General features: G+C 42.7%; 1 protein-coding gene across 1 annotated transcript in view; it reads left to right on the top strand.

Moving 5' to 3' along the window:
* LOC125303318 (solute carrier family 23 member 1-like) overlaps positions 1-22,977 on the top strand; it is a 38,942-nt gene that overhangs the window by 1,216 nt on the left and 14,749 nt on the right. The window contains exons 3-7 of the mRNA XM_048257007.1: positions 562-693; positions 2,440-2,597; positions 6,402-6,561; positions 9,473-9,654; positions 10,977-11,097. Coding sequence (XP_048112964.1) covers positions 562-693; positions 2,440-2,597; positions 6,402-6,561; positions 9,473-9,654; positions 10,977-11,097 — 753 coding nt within the window. The remainder of the gene's footprint in view (positions 1-561; positions 694-2,439; positions 2,598-6,401; positions 6,562-9,472; positions 9,655-10,976; positions 11,098-22,977) is intronic.

Genomic DNA, 22,977 nt, shown 5'->3' with positions numbered 1-22,977 from the left:
CATAACAGTGTGGTATAATTTCACCCGGAGGTCTGTCAGGGAGGGTCCACTCCGTGGGAACAGCGGGGAGTGTGAGTGCGAGTGCAGGTTTGATCAGTTACTAGTTGGGCTCATGTTACTGTTTAATCATGAGTTGTCATGGGATTACCCCACTGGCATCGTCATGGGATCGCCTCACTGGCATCTACCCGGCTGCTGCTTGACAGTACATCTCATTCTTGGGGGCTCATGCAGAAAGGCTGGCACACATTTCCTGTATCTGTTAGCGGATTACTCTTGACATTTAAGCCATCTCTGTGCAATAGTAGCCTGAATACCTGGACCACCAAAGCTTCTATGGAATGTCATTATAAGGATGGGTGGCAGATTGCAAAGTGGAAAATCACGCTAGTTAGTGCTACTACTGTTTGGTATTGTAATTGTATTGCTCAGTTTTGATAGTTTGTGTGCATTTGTCTCTCCTATTGTGCGCAAACTAACAGCAAATAGTGATCCCTGTGTAAGATCAGTAATGTTGGTTGTTGAGTGGTGATGTTCTGAAATCTCTTTCCTTCACTACAGGCGGATGGAGCAGAACATTTCTTTGAAATCCCAGAAGGCAAAGCTCTGTCTGGGGAGAACGACAGGGACAAGCTCGTCTACTGTGTGACGGACGTCCCTCCATGGTACCTCTGCATAATCCTGGGAATTCAGGTACGAGGCATCGGGGAGCCATAGCATTTTTGGTACACACCATGTGCCTTGAGACCTTAATTTCTGTGGGTCATCATGATTAGATACCAGGAAGTACATCAAATATGGGCAAAACAATGAAAAAAGAACAATTTCAGAATTTCTTCAAAATCAGTTTCATCTCTAGTTTTACATACTATGCTTCCCGTAATACTTATTATTAATTATACTGACTCACCCCTACCAACCCACCTCCCTTCTCCCAACTCACCCTACTATCCGCACACCTCTCCCAAATCGCACTACCATCCGCACACCTCTCCCAACTCACCCTACCATCCGCACACCTCTCCCACCCCCACCCTACCATCCGCACACCTCTCCCACTCCCATTTACCCCCCCCCCCACCCCCGCACATTGCTGGTCCACATTCAAGACAGGACCCACATACACACACACAACCAAAAAAAAAAAAAAAGTAAAGGGGGTTCTAAAGACATGCTCTCAAGGGCATTGTAAATTTGGCTCCATCGGCTATCAGATTGTTTCTTTTCTGATCTTGACATTAAACACACTTCATTAAGGCCTTCCAGTTTTCTATTGAAGGTGCTTCCTTATTTTTTCCAGTTTGCAATATTAGTTTTTTAAAGATAAGAGAGGAAAAACATGTCTACCAGCCAGTTCGATATCTTATATCTTAAAAAATACACATTCTAGCAGAGAATATGATTGTTCTGTTGGTACTGTATACTTAGATAACCAAATCTTTTTAATCCCTTTGTAGGACCAAAAGGCATGCATGAATGCTACATTTTAAACATCTATCTGATGATGTATCAAACTTCCTTCTTTTATCTCTAGTATAGTATATTCTTGTCATTATCTTAAACTGTATTAGTAGCAGATTTTCATTAGTAGTTAGTTTGTATGTTAGTGACGTCAGTTAACGTCAACACCTAGGTCTTTGGTCCATTTATTTTATATACTTTGTAATAATGTATAACTGCTTTCCATGCTTATCAGCAAATTGTACATAGAGCCGATCAGCCTCCTTTTTGTTGCTTTGGCTTAAGATGTTAGACATTTCAGGGCTGATGTTCTTTCCCAAGTCAAAATTGCAAGTAACCCAGTTTTTCAGTTGCATGTACTGTACCTAAATAATTCTGTAACTTTTAGGTTATATTTGCTTTTTAATACACTGAATGGTGCAACAGTGTCGTGATTTATGATTTTATCTGACAACTGCTGGATATTTATGACATCTGACAACTGCTGGATTCCACCTTTTATTCATGTTTCCCAGTATAGCTGCATGCTCTGTATATTTATTGATGGATTGTTCTAAATCGGCATGTGCCTGGGAAGCCCTATTCGTTGATGGAGAATTTTTAGTATTTTTATATTAGTTATATTAGTATTATTATATTTAGTATTTTTATATTATCATTGGGTGTTTTTGCCAGTTTATTTAATGAGGACATACAAGGCCTCTGCTCTTAAGTCTTTCAGTCTGAAACCTCCATAAAGGACACATTCAGTAATTTTAGTTGTGTATTAGCCGGGTAGATCTGCTTTTGTCCTGCAGCATACTGTGGTCTTTGTTTGTTTTGTTTTAGCCTCTAAACATATATTTGTCTTGTGCTCTTCCTCTCTCCCCAAATCTCTGTTCTTTCTCCCTATCTCTCCCCCTTTCTCTCTCTCTCTCTCTCTCTCACTCTCTCCCTCCTTGTCTCTCTCTCCGGCCCCTCTCCTGTTCTCTCCTTCAGCATTACCTGACTGCGTTTGGAGGGATCGTATCCATCCCGCTGATCCTGTCACAGGGCCTGTGCCTTCAGCATGACGGTCTGACCCAGAGCCACCTCATCAGCACCATCTTCTTCGTCTCAGGGCTCTGCACACTACTCCAGGTCATATTTGGAATCAGGTGATACACGCACGCACGCGCACACGCACGCACGCGCACACACACACACACACACGCACGAACACACACACACACACACGCACGAACACACACACACACACACAACACACACACACACACACACACACACACACACACACAGATAGGTCTTTGTTTATATTTTAGGGGTCTGAAATGTACATGCATAGTGAGGATTGGTACGCCTGTGTACTGGAAAAAGATTAACTACTACAACTTCTACATATCTACCGACCCAGTTCTGAGTCATTCCATGATATAAATAACATTCTCCTGACATATATTACTGGCAAAGATAGAAGAGATGCAAGGCGGCATGAACAAGCCTATTTGGTGACTCTTGGCCCATCACAACAGTAAAACGGGGATCATACTGAGTAGCGGCAAGGTTTTCTATTGTCTGCTATGGCACAGCAGCGGAATGGTTGACACTGCCAGCATTGCGCTCATGACATAGGAGCTGATCGTTGAATTGAGTATAATGCGAGGCTCATCAATGTCAGTTCGATGTATCCTAGGAACGTTTTAGGGAACTTTATTTATATAGTGCATTTCATACACAGAGGTCATTCAATGTGCTTTACATAAACACAAGCAAACAGGAATAGCTAATAACAGCATAGAAGGGCAATAGTCAAAGAAAAGTAAAACAAAAAAGCCAAAAGAAGACTGAATTGTTAACTTTAAACATTCCTAACCCCTCACCAATTGAAGTTAATGGAGAAGATGTCCCCAAAACTAATGAGTTCACGTATTTGGGCAGTATTAGTCATGAGTGGGGCACAGACCAAGACATTAAGAATGGCACTCACGACAATACACTACAAAGACCAAACTCAAATTGAATCAGAGCTGTGTTTTATCCACCCTTTTATATGGCTCTGAATGTTGGAGAATGTTAAAAAGAGATCTCAACAGTCTTTCAACATTCCACACCAAAAGTTGGAATACATTTTTTGGTCAAACACAATCTCAAATGAAGAACTGTATCAGAAATGGCAACAAGAAAGTATGGAGACTATCCTCATGAAAAAAAGGTGGAGATGGATAGGACATATTTTGAGAAAAGATCCAACTGATATTACAAGAATAGCTCTACATTGGACGCCATAGGGGAAAAGAAAGAGAGGAAGACCTAAGGACACATGGTGAAGAACTGTGGAGAAGGAGATGCAGAGCCTAAACCACTCATGGGGCACCATTCAACGACTTGCCCAGGATGGACTGGAGTGGAAAACTGTTGTTGCTCCCCTACTGTACATGCCAAGTCAAAACAGTAAATTGTTTTATTGGGGTGAAACGTTCGCTCCATTGTACAGATATGAGTACTTAACATCACTCAGCAATAGATAAGATATGGTAAGATAATTGTTTACATCTCTCACAATGGAAAATGTAGATTGTTTCAGCAGCAACACCACATCCACACAGCACATCATCAGGGTAGCCACTACTGCACAGTACTTGGACATGTACATGGTCATGTTCATGTGCAACAACAACATCAACAACAGGTTTTTCACTACTGCCCACAGGTATTGCACATATGTAAGGATAAGGAGGGAATACAAAAAGGATGAGGTTTGCCAGTTCTACAAATACAAACATATCCAGCAACGTGACAGTTCTCATTTCTGTTAAAACCACATAACACTAATAATTTCAGTAGGGTTTTATACTAAATTAAATAACTGTGTCCAGAATGGACTGAACATTCACAGAACAGCACTGTATTAAAGGAGAATTCCGGTGTGATACTGACCTAAAGTGTATTGAAACATGATACCGAGTGTGAACGTATGTCTCATAGCCCATCTCGGCTTGTCCCCTGCACTCCAAAATCTGGCGCTAGTTAGCCGATGCTATCAACAGCTTTTTCAATAGTGGTGCTTCGGCATCGGGCTAGCCATGCAAATAAATCACTGTTTTACACCCATTTACGAGGCTCAATGTATCTCCACACTTCATTGGTAGACTTCTGAGGGCCCTGACATTTAAAAGCGAGACATTGAGAACTTTGAAAAAGCACTGGTAGTTTACTTACAAGACGATTTATACAGACAGTATCTTCCGCGGTTTAGCGTTTGCAGCCATCTTGAATTTAGTCACGATAAGTCGAGCAACGAGTAAGAATGAACAGGTATGATAAGGGATCAGATTCCAAAAATAATTCAGTGGAAATGCATGGATTCCAGTTTCTTCCAGTAGCAGCAACTGGAATCCATGCATTTCCACTGAATTATCAAAGCACCACTATTGAAAAAGCTGTTGGTAGCATCGGCTAACTAGCGCCAGATTTTGGAGTGCAGGGGACAAGCCGAGATGGGCTATGGGACAATACGTTCACACTCGGTATCATGTTTCAATACACTTTAGGTCAATATCACACCGGAATTCTCCTTTAAGGCTCCTCGTTGAGTTGTGCAGTCCCCCTACAAGTGTTTATCAGGGCCAACAACTAAGTTTAGGCACAGAAAGTACAGTTTGGGCACTGTACCAACAACTTAGTTTGGGCACAGAAAGCTACAAAACTCAAAGTGCCTGCGTCAGTCAGATGCTTGAACATTGTGATTGAACTCGGTGTGCAGTACTGTATTGCAGAGGCCCCAGCAGAGGTCTACCCTTGCATCAGCTGGAGTCTTAAATAGGATTAGGGTGGAATTTTGAACCTTATTAGAGCAGAATCTTGTGCCTTGTAATTCCAAATTCCGTAAGCTTGTCCTGAGTGGGTTTGTGTTCCATTGTGACAATAATGGAGATGGTGGCAGTGTAAACAGTGAGGTAGCTGTAGTCGGAAAAGAGCATGTTAGTTTTTATCAGTTGATAGAAATTTCATATCAATTTGATTTTGGAAGTATTATAGATTAACATTAGCCTAGAAATCTAGACGCACTCTAGCGGCGGCAAATTAATTTGCTCAGCCTGTACGTCTAGTATCAAACCATAGGGATTTCTATTGGCTGACGCCGTGAACTTCATCCAATCACAGCGCTCTATTTTGTTAGAGAGTCTTAAGGCGGGCTTAACAGGATAACGACAGTCCTGTGACGGTGAACTACAAGGAAGGTGGCTATGGCTAACGAAGAGCGGTTGTTTGAATCGGCGTCAACTTTGGAAGAGTTGGACTTGTGCTTTTCTTTGAAAATTGAGCAACACAATGCACTTAAGTCATTCCTTTTCAAGAAGGATGTATTTGCCGCTTTGCCGACCGGATACGGATATGGTCGTAGCGCTGGCCTATTGCATGCCTAGGCAGTTTGAAAGACAATTCTCTGCCCGCCCCCTGGATTAAGCGAGGTAAACGGTTCGATTCCAGACTATACATTTCAATGATGTAGGATGGCCCGCCAGGCTAGATTAACATAGGTAATAAAGGAATAAACAGAGACACATAACAAAGTGCAATATAATGTAGAAATATATATGAAGTTGCTGTGTACTCTGACCTGTGGCTGAGTTTATATACTGTAATGTGTACTTCAGAGCACAAGAAGTTTACTTTTGGTCAAACAAATTTTAATATAGATTCTAATCCTCACACCTTGAAGGGCTGTAGTATTTTGCATTATTATATTATGAAGAAGACATGGACTGAGGTAGATAAAACCAAAGTTTTCAGGGGTTTTTTGTACCAACAATACTCAGTGACCGTGAGAAATGGAGATCTATGTAAAAAATCGCCGGAATTCTCCTTTAAATTGAGAACAGGAGGAACCACCACCACTGCCTTCATGTAAAGATGCCTTATGATTAGCTAATTTGGCTGTGTTGCCATTGCTTTGATAGGTTGCCCATTCTGCAGGGTGGGACGTTCTCTCTCCTGGTGCCCTGCCTGGCCCTGCTGTCCACGCCAGAGTGGGAATGCCCGGCCTGGACCCAGAACGCCACGCTGGTCAACACCTCGTCTCCCGTCTTCATCCAAGTCTGGCAGAGCCGCATACGAGTTGTAAGTGTTCAAATGTTAAAGTTACTGATTAAAGTTGACTGGTATTTAGCAGATGCTTTTTCCTTAAGCGAAACTGACTTGCAACAGCTGGTTTGGGAATCCAACGTTACAAGACCATTGTATGTTAAGCATTACATAGAGGCAATTAAAGCTAATTAAAAAAAAACGGCACTAATCATTTCAGAAGTTTTCGATGGATTGACAGTAGGCTAGGTCGGAAAAGTGGAAAGAAGATTATAACTTTTTTTTACCATTGACTGTGCTTGAAGATGATCATGTCTGGTAGTTTACCGTGAACACGACTTGATATCACTTGTGATGATGATGTTAATAGTAAGAACTAACTAAATGTTTAACTTTGATGACTTTGAAGGCGAGGGAGGTGTGAGAAGAATTTCTGTGTGAACCATCTATCAGACAAGTTACAAGATTCAGTTTGATGGCTAACGTCACAAAGTTAGTTTGAGTCTGCGCAGGACGATGGGAAGCCAACTGAAAAACCGTTCAAATTTATGTCAGTGCCCTCCCATTGAAAAGTCTGTTCATCCATTTCTTTTACGGTCTATGGTCCACACTGACCAACAATAAGGAAAGTCTCTCTTTGTGTTCGTGAATGTGATGGCTATTACAGCCAGCCTGAATAAATGACATGTCGGCCCAGCTGCAGCAGATCCAGCTGATTCAGACACCACCCCCACAGCCGCCCCGCCTGCACCCCTCCAACCTGTTCAGCCACCCTTGCCTTCCACGAGAGCCCCGGTTGCCTCCACCCGAACCATATGCTGGAGAACCTGGAACCTGTAGATCCTTTCTCTCTCAGTGTTCCTTGGTAATGGCGCTTCAGCCATCCACCTTTCCTATGACTGGGGCCCGTATTGCCTATATAATAACCCTGTTGACGGGCTATGCAAGCTTCACAGAAGAGATGAGAGTTTTCGATCGATCTGTGTCTGGAAGAGAGGCCGTTCAGGAGATGCTGCACATGCGGCAGGGAAGTAGGTCCGTCTCAGACTTCACCATCGTGTAACGTACCCTCACTACCATATGTGGCTGGAATTAGAAGGCCCAGTTATTGTGGACCTTGCTGTTCGAATTGACGGATATCTGAAGTTGTGCCACAGAAAACAAGTGTCCAGCCGAAGACCAAGGTTTCCAAGTAAGACTCTTCTTCAGACCTTGCCAGCTCCTGCACTTACCAGCGAGCCTGAGGCCCCTGTAAAAAGACTGTGCCCGTCTGTCCTCTGCAGAGAGACACAGAAGATGACACTCCAAACTATTGCCTGGCCACTACATCACCCAGTGCACAGTAAGAGGTAGCACTCGCCAGTGAGCGGGAGTACTGGCGTGAGCGTCACTCCACTTCATCCTTCCCCTACAGTCCACATCCTGGTTCCTGCTACTCTCATCACAGGCAATCACTGTCAAACTGTCTCTGTTCTCACTGACTCAGGGGCTGATGGGAACTTCATGAACACTTGTCTAGCCTCCTGTTCATACATGTCACACTAGTGGTGAGTCTACTTATCTCTGGAAACCACCAAGAGACCATAGTGTTTCATTTGCTTGACTCACCCCAAGTCCCTATTGTTCTGGGTCACTCCTGGTTGGTTAAGCACAACCCACACATTGATTGGGCCTATAGCAAGATTCTAGGCTGGAGCCCATTTTGCCTGTCTAACTGCCTTCATAACACTCTCATACCCCTGTCCCCAGATCCATCTGCTTCAGAAGAACCCCAGGATCTGTCTGGCGTTCCTCCTGAGTACCTGGACCTCAAGTCAGTGTTCAGCAAATCCCGGGTTATCTTCCTGCCTCCACATCACCCCTATGATTGTGCCATAAACCTTCTGCCTGGTACGTTGCACTCTAGCAGTCGTCTTTTCTCTTTGTCTTCCCCGGAAACCGAATCCATGAATAAATACATTGAAGATTCGCTGGCTGCTGGCATTATTCGCTCATCCCTCTAAGCCGCCATCCTAACCATTTTCTTCTTGGGAAAGAAGGATGGCATCCTTGCATTGATTATAGGAGTCTGAAAAACATCACAGTGAAGAATCACTACCCTCTTCCTCTGATGTTATTGACTTTTGAACAACTGTAGTGAGGTCTAACATCTTTACTAAGCTAGACCTCCGCAATGCCTACCATAAGTATAAGTATATATACTCTTTTGATCCCGTGAGGGAAATTTGGTTTCTGCATTTATCCCAATCCGTGAATTAGTGAAACACACTCAGCAGCACACAGTGAACACACAGTGAGGCCTGCAACAACAGCACACAGTGAGGGGTTAGGTGCTAACTTCAGCCGGCACTGGTGAGCTGCCTCCGCAACAACAGCTGCCCCATCTAGTCTGCATACAGGACAGGCAAGGGAGACAAGTGGAAGATGGCTTTCAACACCCTGTTAGAATATCTGGTGCCTTGCCTGGACACATTTTAATTGTCTCTTAGGCACCAGCTTTTCGTTAAGTCATGCCAGCTGCAGATACCAAGCTTTCACCTCATCTTGGAGACATCACCTTCTTTGACCTCTGCAAAGTGAAGGACCCTGCTCACCTGATCATTGTTTTTCTCTTGTTGTAATTTCTGATGGTCTTATCATCCTGCTTCCAAGTCTATCCCCACCCAGCACAATACTGCCTGCTCAGTGCCTAATTGCTGACACGACTTGGGATATAGACCTCTGAAGTTTGCCTAGAAAAAAAGCTGCCATCTTTGCCCATATAAGGCTGTTTTTCCTATGGGAAAATAGCATGGGTATTTTAAATTATCGCACCTGTTAAACTCTTGCAGGAACAATTTTTGCGAATAATTGGATGCTGTGGCATTCAAAGTCCGTATTAGTTATTCCTAATAGCATAATCAAATGTGTCTGTGTGTGTGTTGTCTTTGTGTGTGTTCTCCCCCAGCTGCAGGGCTCCATCATGGTGGGCTCCCTCTTCCAGGTCGTGGTGGGCTTCTCAGGCCTCATCGGGCTCTTCATGCGTTTCATCGGGCCCCTCACCATCGCTCCCACTATCTCTCTCATCGGCCTCTCGCTCTACGACTCGGCCGGCATGAACGCAGGCAACCACTGGGGCATCGCAGCCATGTAGGTAACACATTATAGCAGCTTTATTTGTTTCCATACAACAATGCCAACCTCAAAAACCCTAAGTTGGGTGTCCATATAAGAAGCCTTAATTGTCCTACTAATTTCACAAAATAAACTAAAGATACCCCTCTCAGATCAAGGTTAGGTTCATTTCAAAGTTATTTCACATCCCTGTGTGGCAGATGAACGGAAATGGGTCCAAATTCACACCCATTCTTCTCTGCTGCGTTGACATTTAGGCTACATTTACATGTATTCATTTAGCAGACACTTTTACCCAAAGACACTTATAGAAAGAATAACCTTCAAGCTACAGAGAAGAGACCTTATTTACTGTAGGAACTACTACTACATCTGTCAATATGCTACTATGGCTATAGGATAAAAGTGGCAACATTATAAGTCATTATCACCCAGAGAGAAGAAATACTCTTTTCTGATTGGCTGGCGGGGTGGCTTTTAATTCTGAATAACGGGACACCTATGAAGTAGATCTGGTAAAAAAAGTTTAATCGCCGTTCCATATCAATGCTTATGAATGGTAACTATAACAACGATAGGACGACGGTTGAGCCTGGAGGCAGCCTTTGCAACAATGGAATCAACTGTAAACAAGCTAACTGCCCATGCTACCGCTGTTATAGGGCCAACGAAAGTTGTACAATAAGCTGAACTAGTGAGCTTCTTTTTAAACGGAACCGTGTGTTTCCTTTGCTTTACAGTGGCAACCGGGTGATAGGCGGGATAACGGCCTTTGAGGTGTGTCCAGTTATACGGAATTAATGGACTCCGCTGTGCGTCGGGGAGTTCTTTGCCCCTCGCCCTCGTCCATTAATTCCGTATAACAGGACACCTTGGCGGCCGTTATCCCTTACATAAAATAGCCAACGTGTGGTAGGAGGAGAGAAAGTCGTTGGAGGGAGGAAATGGAAGTGTGGTAAGCGCATGTTAGATCCATTAACTAGCCAATGAATTAGAAATTAAAATCAAGAAAGGGTAAAACATCAGTGATTCAAAGTCCACTGACATTAGTAATTAGCTTGCAGTTTAAGGCTTTTTTCTAATAATTCTGATCAGCTCAAATCCATGAATCAGAGTTGTACTACAACAACCTTATCATTAAGAATGAATGGACTGGAGGCAGCATGCCTCCGAGCATACTGAGTAAAACTTAAAGACAAGGTACACAGAACAACATGCACAATAGGGGCTCTTCTCTACGGTGGCCCAACAGGTCCAGACTTAAGGTTAGGGAATAAAGACCAGATAGACAACAAGGGTAATACTATTTAACACCCCTTTTCTTTGTTCCCTTAAAGGACTACCTGCATGATCGTCCTGTTCTCTCAGTACCTCCGACACATCCCAGTGCCGTTTCCCACCTACAGCAAAACCAAGAAGTTTCACACATCCAAGATTTACATATTTCAGATTCTTCCTGTAAGTCAGAATTAAAATTACATTCTCTCTCCCTTCTCATTCAAAGAGAAGTGCCTAGTGTAACCCCTTTCAAGTGGACTAGAATTGGATTCGTAAAAATTACTATTGTAATCTTGATACGTAATATTAGCCTGGTGCTATTCTCCCATGTATGTAAGGGTGCGTAAGTAAAAAAAACGTGTAACTAAGCGCTTTTCAACCTGTGCGAATTCTCCCCTTGAGTTAAATCTGTCATTTATGCGCGATGGAGGGAGTTACGCATTTTGGGAGGAGCAACCCCAAAATCTGGGCGTTTCTTATGTATACAACTCTTGTGCGCATTCTGCCACTGACGCAGCTTTTTAGCTATGTGGGTCAAGCGCCACTACAAGGTGAAACAGCATATTGCTCGATGTCGGCAGTAGGTCTAGTTCTAAATTCATGTAGGTTACACGGAATGTTACAAATTAACATTGCAGTATCAAATTTGATGTTTCATATGCTGATAAGGATTTATGTTTTTCTCATTACAGTGTCACAAGGTGGCATATTTCCCAACATTACCTTATCCATGAGACTACATTGTTAAACAGGGAAAACTCTGTTATAATCACCCCCTTTGGAAACTGGAGCTTACTGACTATGCATCTTCAGTTTTAACTTGACGTGAAGTCATAATCCCATAGCCTAGGCCTACTTCGTTCGAATCTGTCCATTTCTTTCCAACTTGACTAAAGTCCTCCATACATTGGCACAGACACCTGCACTTTTGTCGAGCAGCATTGTTTATATTCTTCTGTCTCTGATTCGTTTGTAATGGAGGCTGGTATTGTTATGCGAGAGTCTCTACTGTATTTGAAACTGCAACTGCAGGTCAGTCTACAGCTTTGTTAGCATAGATAAATTGATATTATTAGAAGCAGCTGCCACTGACACTTTCTTTCTTAACAGTGAGTTTTTAAATTAAGAATCTACACACCTCAATCATGTCTTGACTCTTTATAAACAAACCTCAGAGCAAAAGGGAAATTTCGTTCAGTCAATTCTTTGTTAGGCTATGTGATGACACTAGTGTTAATTTCGTCAGACGAGACGAGAGGAAATATGTTTGTCAATGACCTTTTTTTTCTTGACTAAGACGAGATGATGACAAGACGGCAGTAATGTCCTGAAACACTGACTAAGACTATCTTAACCCTTTAGGCGCCAGAGGTTTTTTTCCGAAACGATCAATTTTGACATCTTCATTTCAAAAGGCTATATCTTAAAAGTGATAAGAGATAGAGACTTTCTGTAAATTAGAGAAATATTAAGGATGACCCAAAGTTTATGTAGAGATTAAATGTTTATATCTAATTTGCATATTATGTCGTCATATGGTGGCGGCCATCTTGGATTATAGAATTTTCATGAAAAGTCGTGATGTTTGAATGATAAAATGCACCACTTCTTTCCCCCAAAATGTCCCTCACCTTCTGTATGCTATATTGCACGATACTGAATGCTCAGGTAAATAGTAAGTAGTGAACAAACTGTGTAAATCATTACTAATAAATGGCGAAACAAACCAAATGCATGTAGCGGTAGACTGGCCTTTTGCTGTAGAGATTTTCCATTTACTACATACAGTAGGCACTCTGATTCCATGTATGGGGCACATATAGATTATTCAGATGACACACAAAACACAAGTAGACTAGACCTGTTTAGTTCAAAAGCTCATTTGTCACGGCAAGGCACAGATCAGGAGTGAGATGACAAGACAAGACAAGACAAGAGACAATGTTAGTATTTTTTTCTTTTGTTGTTTTTGTTGATGTTTTTTTTAGCTGACAAAGACACACACATCACAAGGACATGAACACACAAAAGGAACACATAGTGTATGTCCTAAATGATCAGGGAAATAGATAGCAAATCAACAGTGTAAATCATAACTAATAAATGGCTGACATTTTTTTTTTTTTTATGTAGCAGGCCTTTTGCTGTAGTGTAGCAGGCCTTTGCTGTAGAGATAATGACTCCCTATCCCTATCCATACAGGGCCGGCATTCCCATCATCTTGTGATAGACTATGCATGACCCAATGTGTGTGTGTGTGTGTGTGGGAGAGGGAGAGGGAGAGCCTGTCACCACCTCCACCATGCGAAAGCAGCATGGCCAGATCTGCCTCTCAAGAAAGTGTAGAGAATTTGGCAGCTTGGACTAGGCCTACTGTCATTCTCATTGCGACTCCCCACACTGCCACTACGTTTCCCCTAACTCTCCTATGAGCACTTGGACCTCGCCTAACATACCCAGTCGCATTAGACAAAGGCTCCACCAATTACTGTCGCCACATTGTGGAGAGGCAAAAGACAGAAGCTAGCGCTATTAGGCTACCTCCAGCCTTGTTCGCCACACCACTAACACCCTGCTAACTTCCCGATGAACACTCCGAACCCGTGAAACATTATTCCCACCAGTGACATTGGGCAAACGATTCAACATTTGTGCTTGGTGTAAAGCTAAACTATGGAGTAAACTCTCACTTTGTCCAGCTGCATCATTGAAGGCAGGGACGCATCTGAAGCCTCACTAAACGAATCACCGTCATTTCCTGAAGGCAGATATTCCCCTTCAGAATCAGGGTCCGCGAATAGAAGACCCAACACTTCATTTCAGGTAAACTTTTTTGATGCCATTAGACGATAATCTAATGCAAATACTCGCTAACGTTGACAATATCGCTCTGACTAAGTGGCTCACACGCACACTAGCTCCGGTATTGCACGCACTGATTCAATGCGCTGTAGCTCAAAAGTTTTGTTTAAACCATGACCTTTTCGACTCGGGGATGACGATGACATGTCTGCCACCTAGTGGGAGTGGATGTCGAATCGAAATATGACACCCTATTTGACTAAATCGGCCGTTTTATTCAGTACCGCATCTTGTCGAGTAAACTCGACAGTGGCGCCTAGAGGGTTAAGATGCATTATTGTTGACGAAAAAAGACGAGACTAAAATGTTTTGCATGAAATAAAAACTAAAATCTCTCTTCATTTTCGTCTACAAAATGAGAAGACAGAATATCTAGCTGTTACGTTTTCAAAATATTCGAATGAGTTCATACGCTAACAGCTTTCCTGTAGACTAGTTCACGTGCTGTTGCTGCAACCCTGTGGCTGCAACACGAAACTACATGGAACAAGAACACTGGAGATTTCTGCCAGAGTTAGCAACCTAAGCTTTATGCCACAATGCTACATACCCAGAAGTTGAAGCTTCTCTCATACAAATTAACATCCCCCAGAATGTCCATTCGAAAATGTTCATCATGTAATGTCAACTATTTAACTAGTTAGACTGATAATGCAAAGTTTGCTAGCAAGTAAGCTAATATGGAAAGTTCTCTAGCAAGTTAGCTATGGCTAAGATGGAGAGTCTGTTTGGGGAATGTGTTGTGTTTGGGCATATCGCCATCTAGCTTAGGCGGAGTAAAACATTAATACTTTGGTCTCACGACAGTGTTTCTCAAACTTTTTCAGTTTCAGGACCACTTAACTAACCCTAGCAAAAAAAAAAAAAAAAATTAGACCTACTTCAACAGTAGCCTATAATTAGTCTACACTATAGGCCTACTCACTGAACCACCTTGCTTATTGTCTTTGCACTTTGCTTATTGTGTGGATTCATACTGTATGATTTAAACTGGCATATCTTACATAGACAGTGTTGCAGAACTGTTTTTACATACAAGTTGGTTCAATATTGCAAACAACTCATCTATTTTATATTTTACCACGCCTGCTCATGGACCACTTGGGATAACTTATGGACCACCAGTGATTCCCGACCACACTTTGAGAAACACTGGTCTACTAATATGACAGTGGTCCAGTCAAATCTTTTACTGTCTATGGTCAAATCCCAGCCGAGCTATAACTGTAGCTCGACTTACCTGTGCATATAAACATACTGACTGACAAAAAATCAGAATGAGTAATTATAACAGACGAGTACCCCTGTGGACACACAATATTGTTGGAAAATTGAGATGTGTGAAACACTATTTGACTCAAATGGTAATCAGAAATAATTTGTTATGAAAAAAAAGACTAAAATGTGTTGACTAAAACTGACTAAGACTAAGATACCCTTTAGTTTTCTTTTGACTAAAACTAGACTAAAATGACGAGACTTTTAGTCAACTAAAACTTGACTAACAAAAATTATTTTTGAATGACTAAATATGACAAAGACTAAAAAGGACATTTTGTCACAAGACTGACTAAATTAAAAATGGGTGACAAAATTAACACTAGATGACACACCATTTTACTGTAGGCAGTTCGCTATTCAGTTCACCATGCTTACGTTTTCAAAATCAAAGACTGGTTTTGTGTTCGTTCTGGATTTAAATGGCATTAAGAAGGTCAATGAGAACGTCCACGTTCCAGGTTTTCGTATCAACCTAAATTAAAGAGGTGGTGGATCAGTCAGGTTATATTTGAAATAAATCACGCCTCTTTCATAAGGCCGCCTTGATTTCGAACTTGCACGCTGTGGTTGTGACAAGATCTGGAATGGGAGAATGCACATAACTGAAAAGTGCTAACTGAACTGTGTAACTGAAGCGCATAAAAAAGGGCTTACGCACGATTCAAATAGCCTACCTACACCTACAACTAGCAGTAGGATAGGTTAATATCCCTCCGCTGTGAGGGCTAAAACTTTGATAAACGTCAATAACTAAAAACATGAAACACATGCACTAGCATTATGTCTCACTCCGCAGCATTAACTCACTTTAACTGAAACTGTGGAAAGATGGTTATATGCAAATCCATTCACTATTCTCAATATAAGAGAACATTTCTGTAGCTCTCTTGTATGAGCTCAAGCTTCTCGAGAGGGGTCTGGCTGCAGAGCTCCACCCTAAAATGGAAACACGTGACCTCCACTCCAAAAGCCGCCCTACTCTTCCTCCACCACGGCGCAGTTTGAATTGAATTAAGCTGCTTCACTCAACTTGCGGTTACACTTTACTTGACAGTATCGACATAAGAGTGACATGACAGTCATGAACGTGTCATAAACATTTATGACATAACGCTTCTGTTATTAAGTGACATTTGGTTTTGTCATAACACGTTAGGGTTAGGAAATTAGAATTAAAATTTGTTTTGGTGAGTGGTTGTTTGGACCATTATGCACTGGCCAGTTGTCCCCGCCTCACTGATCCCATCTGAAAGTCAAATAAATTAAATAAAACAGAATAAAATAAAAGTTAAAAGGAAATAAAAGAGAGGAGCTGAAAAAAAGACACAGAGTGGTTTAAAACTTTAATTTAATTTTTCATTAAGACCTTGTGGGTGTAGTGTTTGAAGTTTTAAAATCCACAATCTCTCTGCTCTTTTCCTCTGTAAAATTGTCCAGCCTGGGTTCCCTTCAAGGCCACAGACCCTCAAATGTGTGATGTTGTGCGTCTGGAAATTTGTGACGAGAGATAAGTGTTGAGTGTATTTTTATGTATGTTGTGCAGATGTTGTTTGAGGCGTATCACGTGTATGTCCAGTTTTCCCGATGTACAACATGTGACAGTGAGTGCACTGTCATATATGTGATGGCATATACTAAGTTGGGAGTGTCTAAGTTTAGTGGATTAGTGGGTGCAGAACAGTGACTATGAATATTGGTGATGAATAGGTGAGGGTGAAGTGTAACGTTTTTCTTTAGGGGGGTGGTGGTTGTAAGTGGCGGGTGAAGCTGGGTGCGTATGAGGAGGTCTTTGAGGTTTTATTATTGCGTCTATATCTTGAGGAGATGAGTGTGTGGTGTTGGAAGGTGGGGTGTGTTGTTTGGAAATCAGTATAGTGTTGTTTCAGTGTGTGGTGAAGGTGTTGTATGCCCGTGTGAGTAGGTGCCAATAAGGGGCAGGAGATGGGGTGGGTCAGGGTTGGGTTAGGAAGAGGGTTAGGGGTTAGAAGAGGGAAAAGGTTAGGGGTTAGGGTTAGGTATAGGGTTGGGGTTAGGGTTAGGCAAAGGGTTGGGGTTGGGGTTAAGGTTAGGAAAAAAGGTTGGGGTTAAAGGAAAAGGGTTGGGGTTAAGGTTAGGAAAGGGGTTAGGGTTAGAGTCAGGGCTAAGGTTAGGAAAAAAAGTTAAGATTAGGATCTGGGTTGGGGTCGGGTTGGGGTTAAGAGGAAGGTCTGGTGTGGGAGTGGGTGATGGGCAAGTGTTTGGGGTGTATGAGTGAGTGGGAGCAAGGCGGCCAAAGTCAAGTGCTTAATGTGGCGGAGGAAACGTTTAGAATAGTGCCTCTTACGGAGGGCTTGAAAAGAGTTGTTGTATGGCATGGTGAAGGTCTGTGCTTGTGCAAAAGTGATGAGTGTCCGTGGGTTTTAAAATAAACTTTGGAGCTAAAAGTTTATGTGTAAAAGGGTGAAATAGGGGTTTAAAAAAAGATGGTAGTGTCTAGAAAATTAATTTGGTGAGGGTCAATAGTGGCCTTAAGTGAGATGGATGGGTGATGTGAGTTTAAAGGTGTCTAAAAAGTGTTGAAATCCTGTAGGGGTGTGGCCAAGCTCAATGATGTCATCCAGATAACGAAAATAAAAAAGTGGGTTGAAGGGGCACTTGGCCAGGGCTGCCTGCTCCCACTCACTCATGTAGATGTTGGCGTAGGAAGGTGCAAAGCGTTGACCCATGGCAGTCCACGTACTTGTAGGTAAAGTTTATTGTCAAAGTTAAAATCATTGTGAGTGAGACAGATTTCTAAAAGTTGCAGGAGGATGGTGTCGGTCTGTGAGGGTCTGGGGCATTTTGAAAAGTGTTTTGAACTGCTTGTAATCCAGCGGGGTGTTTGATATTGGTGTAAAAGGCTATCTACGTCTAAAGTGAAGAGGTGAGTGTGGTGTGGGACTGCCATGGGTCGAAGCCTAGTGAGGAAGTGGTATGTATCCTTGAGGTAGGAAGGGTGTCTGTTGGAAAGGGGGTTAAGATAGGAGTCAATATAAATGGAAATGTTGTATGTGGTGCTGTTGCAATCTGACACAATGGGACGACCAGGAGGAACCTGAGAGGAACTGTCAAGTGTGTGGGGGTTTGTGAATTTTGGGGAGGAGATAAAATTGTGGTGGTCGGGGTGGTCCTCGTCCTTGTAAAATATACTTTGTTTATGGTTAATGAAGTGTTCTTGATAAAGTGAGGGTGACTAACGGCAGATTTCAGACTGTGCTTTCTTGGGTTGGGTGGACTGTGCTATGGGTGTATAAAACTGGGTGTTGTTGAGCTGTCTGTGTGCTTCAGTGAGGTAGTGATGGGTGTCCATGATAACAATTTTGGAACCCTTGTCCGCCGGTTTGATGACTATATTTTTTATTGTTTGTGAGTTGTGAAATGGCCTGTTTTCGCTAGTGTGAGGTTGCTGGTGGTGGGGGAGGAGGTGTCTGAGAAAGGAATTGAGTGCCCGCCTGTCCCTGTGAATGTGCTTAACTAATTTCTTATCTAATTGTGAAGTGTGGGGTTCCCAAGTGGAGGGGAGAGTGAAGGGGGTGGGAGTGTAGGTGATGGAGTATTTTAAGGCGGCGGTGATAAAGGTATAGGTATAAGTGGAATGTGTATGATTGCATTGGGGAAAACTGTAGAAGCATGTTTGTAGAGGATGAGGAACTGTCTGATGCTGGTGTTTTTGGGGTCATGGTCCTTGTTGTTGAGGCCCACTGGCGACTTCACTTAAGGGGGGGGGTGGTTTTCTGTAAGAGTTTGGCAAAGTGATAGGTGGTGGCTCCAGGGTAACTGTCAATTTGTATATCGGGATGGGTGAAGGGGGGAATCCTATTGAGATTGGAATCTCCTATGAAAGCTAGTGGTTTGTGTATTGAAATTGACCATTCTTCCAGTTTGTTTCTGAGGGCCCGGTGGTAAGTGGGGTGGAAGAGGTGTGTAGTGGGTGGTGTGGGTTGTAAGAGGAGCTTGGAGATGGTGTGTGGTGGGGTGTGGGGTGTGGAAGGGATAGGAGGGTTGGGTGTCTCCGGCGGTCCCACAGCTTTTGATGGAGAGGGCTCAGCTGCGGTTGTGACAAATCGTTTGACTTGATGAGTCCGCCCTTTCGTCATCGCCCTCTCCAGCTGCGGAGGCGCCGGAGTCTCCCTCTCCTCCTCTGGTGGGTGCTGTGGGGACAAGGAAACTATATTATCGAGGGTGTGTACTACTAAGTGGTTGGGGGGTTGTGTACGTGTTGACCTGGGTGAGTGTGTGGTGGTGAGGGTAGTGTTTGTTTCAGGTTGGCTGTGTAGTGTGTGGTGAAACTGTGTGGTGACTCTCAATGTGGGACGCTGGGGTAGTGGCTTTGCTGTATGTGCTTGTGATATTATGTAGGGGGAAAGGTGTGTGGTTGTGTTAGCAGGAGTGCGTGGAGGTGTAAAGTGTGGTGTAGTGAGTGTGTCAGCTGTCGGTGTTGTATGTGTGTGAGTCTGTAAGTTGGTGGATCCTGGTGGTGTGTTGTGATTGTGTATGGTTGGAAGGGTGGAAGTGGGAGGGGAAGTGGAAGTAGGGTTGGGAAGTGTTTGAGCTAACGTGTCTGTGGTTGTGTGTGATGGTGAAGTTGTGGATGAAAGTGGTGGAAAATCTGAAAGGCATGTTAAAGTAGATGGGGGGGCATGGGGAGGAGGGTGTAGGCAAGGGGCAGGAGTAGGGGGTTGAGGGCCAGGTGAACTGTGGGAAGAGTGGAGTCGGTGAATCTTTTCTGGTACCTCATCCTGGCCCAGCCCAACGCTATTTGAAAAGCTGTGTTGTTAAAAGGTGCTGAAGATGTAGTAAAATTTAAAATTTGTGAGGTGTAGTGGTTGTGTAAAATTTGCATGTTCTGTTCCATCCACTGTGTTGTGTTGTTTCTGAGTAGTTCTAGTGTCTGGGGTGTGGGGGCGGCTGGTTTGATGAATTCTGTGAGTTTGGTGACCTGTCTGTACATGCCTGTGGGGAAAGTGTGTGTATCCAGAGCTGTGTGTGTGATCTGTTTGTGATGTGTGACTTGGATTAATTTAAAGTATTGTTTGGCTTGTTGGCGTGTGAGGGGATCTGGTTCATGTCTGAGAGTGTTTGTGTACATGTCTGGTGGTGGAGTGGGGTGTGTGTGTGTGTGTGAAGAGGGGGGTCTAGTGGAGGTTAAGGTGGATGCATATGTGTGTGTGGGCCTAGGGGGTCTATGTGTGTGAATGTATCTGGTGTTGGGTGGGGGCATAGGTAGGAGAGGATGTGTTATGTGAAGGTAGGAGTGGGTAGGGTACTGTAAAGGAAAGCCTCTCTGTGTGGGGTTGGTAATTGCATTTCTGTAAGTGTGAGGGGGGGTGGGTAGGAGTGCAGTAGGTCTAGGATGGGGTTGGGGTCTAAGGGGGGATGTCTATGAGTGGGTCTAGCTGAGTGTTTGGGAGGGGGAACCGTGGCAGACATGATATGTTATGGGTGGATGGAGACAAAACATGCAGTAAAAAAAAAAGAAATAATTAAAAAAGGAGGATATAATTAAGATATGAGAAGTGTAAATGTATGTGGGGTAGGGATCAAGAGAGAAGGAAAAAAAAAAGTGTGTGCGTGCGTGTGTGTGCGTGCGTGTGTAGGGTTAAGAAGTGGGGAAGGGAGGAAGTTAAAGTGAGTAATGGAGTAAAAAGAAAAGGAAGAAATAAGGAAAAAGGCTGAGTGTAAGGCTAGGCTAAACCATGGGGGGTAAATGAGATTAAAGTAAATGTGTGTGGTTATAGGTGAGCAGGTGGACAAAAATAGAAGGGGCAAAGAAAAGGTGTGGGTAAAATGACTTGTATAAAAAAGGGAAGGGCAATAAATAGTTTTAATTAAAAGAGAAGGACTAAAATGTGAAGGGGATAGCTAAAATGTAAGAAAACAAAGAGTCAAAACAGGCTTAAACAAGATTAAAAGGGGATAGCTGTGGGGAAATCACCTCAGTAAAAACAGTAGTCAGGTAAAAGGCTCACCTAAGCGGTTAGGTGAGCTTCAGAGTCCAGTAGAAACTTTATTGTACAGCCAGTGGTAATGAATCCTTGTGTTAAGGTTGGAAAAAACCTGTCAGGATGAGTTTATGGAGAAGGCTGAAGTTGATGATCCAGTGGTGAAGTCCTTGGTGGTTCGTAGAGAGGATATTGTCCTTGTTTTTGAGGGGAAACTCCACAGCTTCCAGTTAAAATTTTAAAAGTTTAATATTAAAAAAGCCAAATAGCTTAGGTAAGAACTTCTAAGATCGAAATTTAAAAAGTTCTAGCACTGTGTTGAGTCTTTGTAAAAGTTATAAAAAGCCAACGTTTCGTAGCATTGCTACTTCTTCAGGGCTAGTCTGTGTTTGTATTGTGGTGTCCTATATGTAGGAGAGGAAGTTGGGAAAAGGAAGTGGGAGTCAGGTGTTCTAAAAGAGAACTTGGGATTGGTTTAAAAAAATGATGATGTAAGGTGATGGATGTGATTGACATCCAATTGGTGTGTAGGAAATAAAACTTAGAAGAACAAATAAAAACTAATGGATGACAACCTTTAAGTGCCCAGTGGTAAAGTGGCTAAGGCACGGGTCTGGGGATGGGAAGGTCATGGGTTCAAACCCAAGAGTGAAAAGAAAAAAAAGAAATAAAATTGGCATTTATGAAAAAGAGATATTTCTTTTTTATGTACAAAGTGAAATTGGAGTCTAAGTAGAGGTCTATGTGTTGGATGAAGTTAGTTTTCAGTAGGTGAATGCTGTGTGGGGAAGCTATGTGAAAAGGGAATTAAGTAGTGGGGAGAAGGATGTTTTTTGGGGGTAAATCCCTATTAAGGTTCTGGTGGTGTAGTGGTCAGGGCAGGGGTCTGGTAGTGCAGAGGTCATGGGTTCAAGCCCCTGTCAATGCAACCCAATTTTTGAGAAAAGCAAAGGGGGGTAAATTAAAATAAAAGAAAGGTGGAAGAGGAATGAATCCATTATGTGTGTGGGTGTTTGCAAGTAGAAGGAAGGGTTCTATATAATGAACCTGTAGTGTTGGAAAAAGTGGTGCTGTGAAAAAAGAAAAGGTTTAGAACCTAAAAGGGATGGGGAGGAGAAAGGGATAGTAGTGGTAGGGAATAACTAAAAGGCTCCATAGTGTAGTGGTTAGGGCAATAATCTGGGACTCCAAGGGTAATGGGTTCAAGTGGGCCCAGCAGCCAGGTTCACTTTTTAGAAGAAATTAGAAAATAAAAATAAAATAAGATAAGAAAGGATAAAAGGAATGAAATATAATGAATAAAAAAATGAAATAAAAAGGATGACAACTTGTATATAAATAGAAAAGGACAGGAGGAGGTTCTAGGGCTTAAAAAAATGTATCTATTCTTTCATAAGGAAAGTGAATAGGGTGGAAAGCATCTAGTCTAGGGGTAAAAACAATGGCCCAATGGTCATGATGCTGTAACTGGGCTCCGGAGGCCCGGGTTCAAATCCCAGAAGGGAAGTGTTTTCCTTAGAAGGATTATAAAGGGAAATGATAGATAAAAGAAAAGTTAAGAAATTAAAATGGTTGCTGTGGTCTAGTGGTAGAGTAGCTGACCAACAACCTAAGGATCTGGGTTCAAGTATGGGTCTGTGCTTGGCGGCTAGACCAGGAAGGTGTCAGTGGGCAAGGGAAACCAGGCTTAGACTGGTAAAAAGTAGGTTTAAGAGGTTATTGTTTTCTTTTCAGTTTGGTCCAGTGAAATGCAGACTAAAAGTTGGGAGCTGGGGGCGGTGGAACAACGGCACGGGCTAGGTTAGGAAATTAGAATTAAAATTTGTTTTGGTGAGTGGTTGTTTGGACCATTATGCACTGGCCAGTTGTCCCCGCCTCACTAATCCCATCTAAAAGTCAAATAAATTAAATAAAACAGAATAAAATAAAAGTTAAAAGGAAATAAAAGAGAGGAGCT

This window comes from Alosa alosa, chromosome 11 (assembly GCF_017589495.1).
Source record: "Alosa alosa isolate M-15738 ecotype Scorff River chromosome 11, AALO_Geno_1.1, whole genome shotgun sequence".
Lineage (NCBI taxonomy): Eukaryota > Metazoa > Chordata > Actinopteri > Clupeiformes > Clupeidae > Alosa > Alosa alosa.
This window is presented reverse-complemented; position numbering and strand designations above follow the sequence as displayed.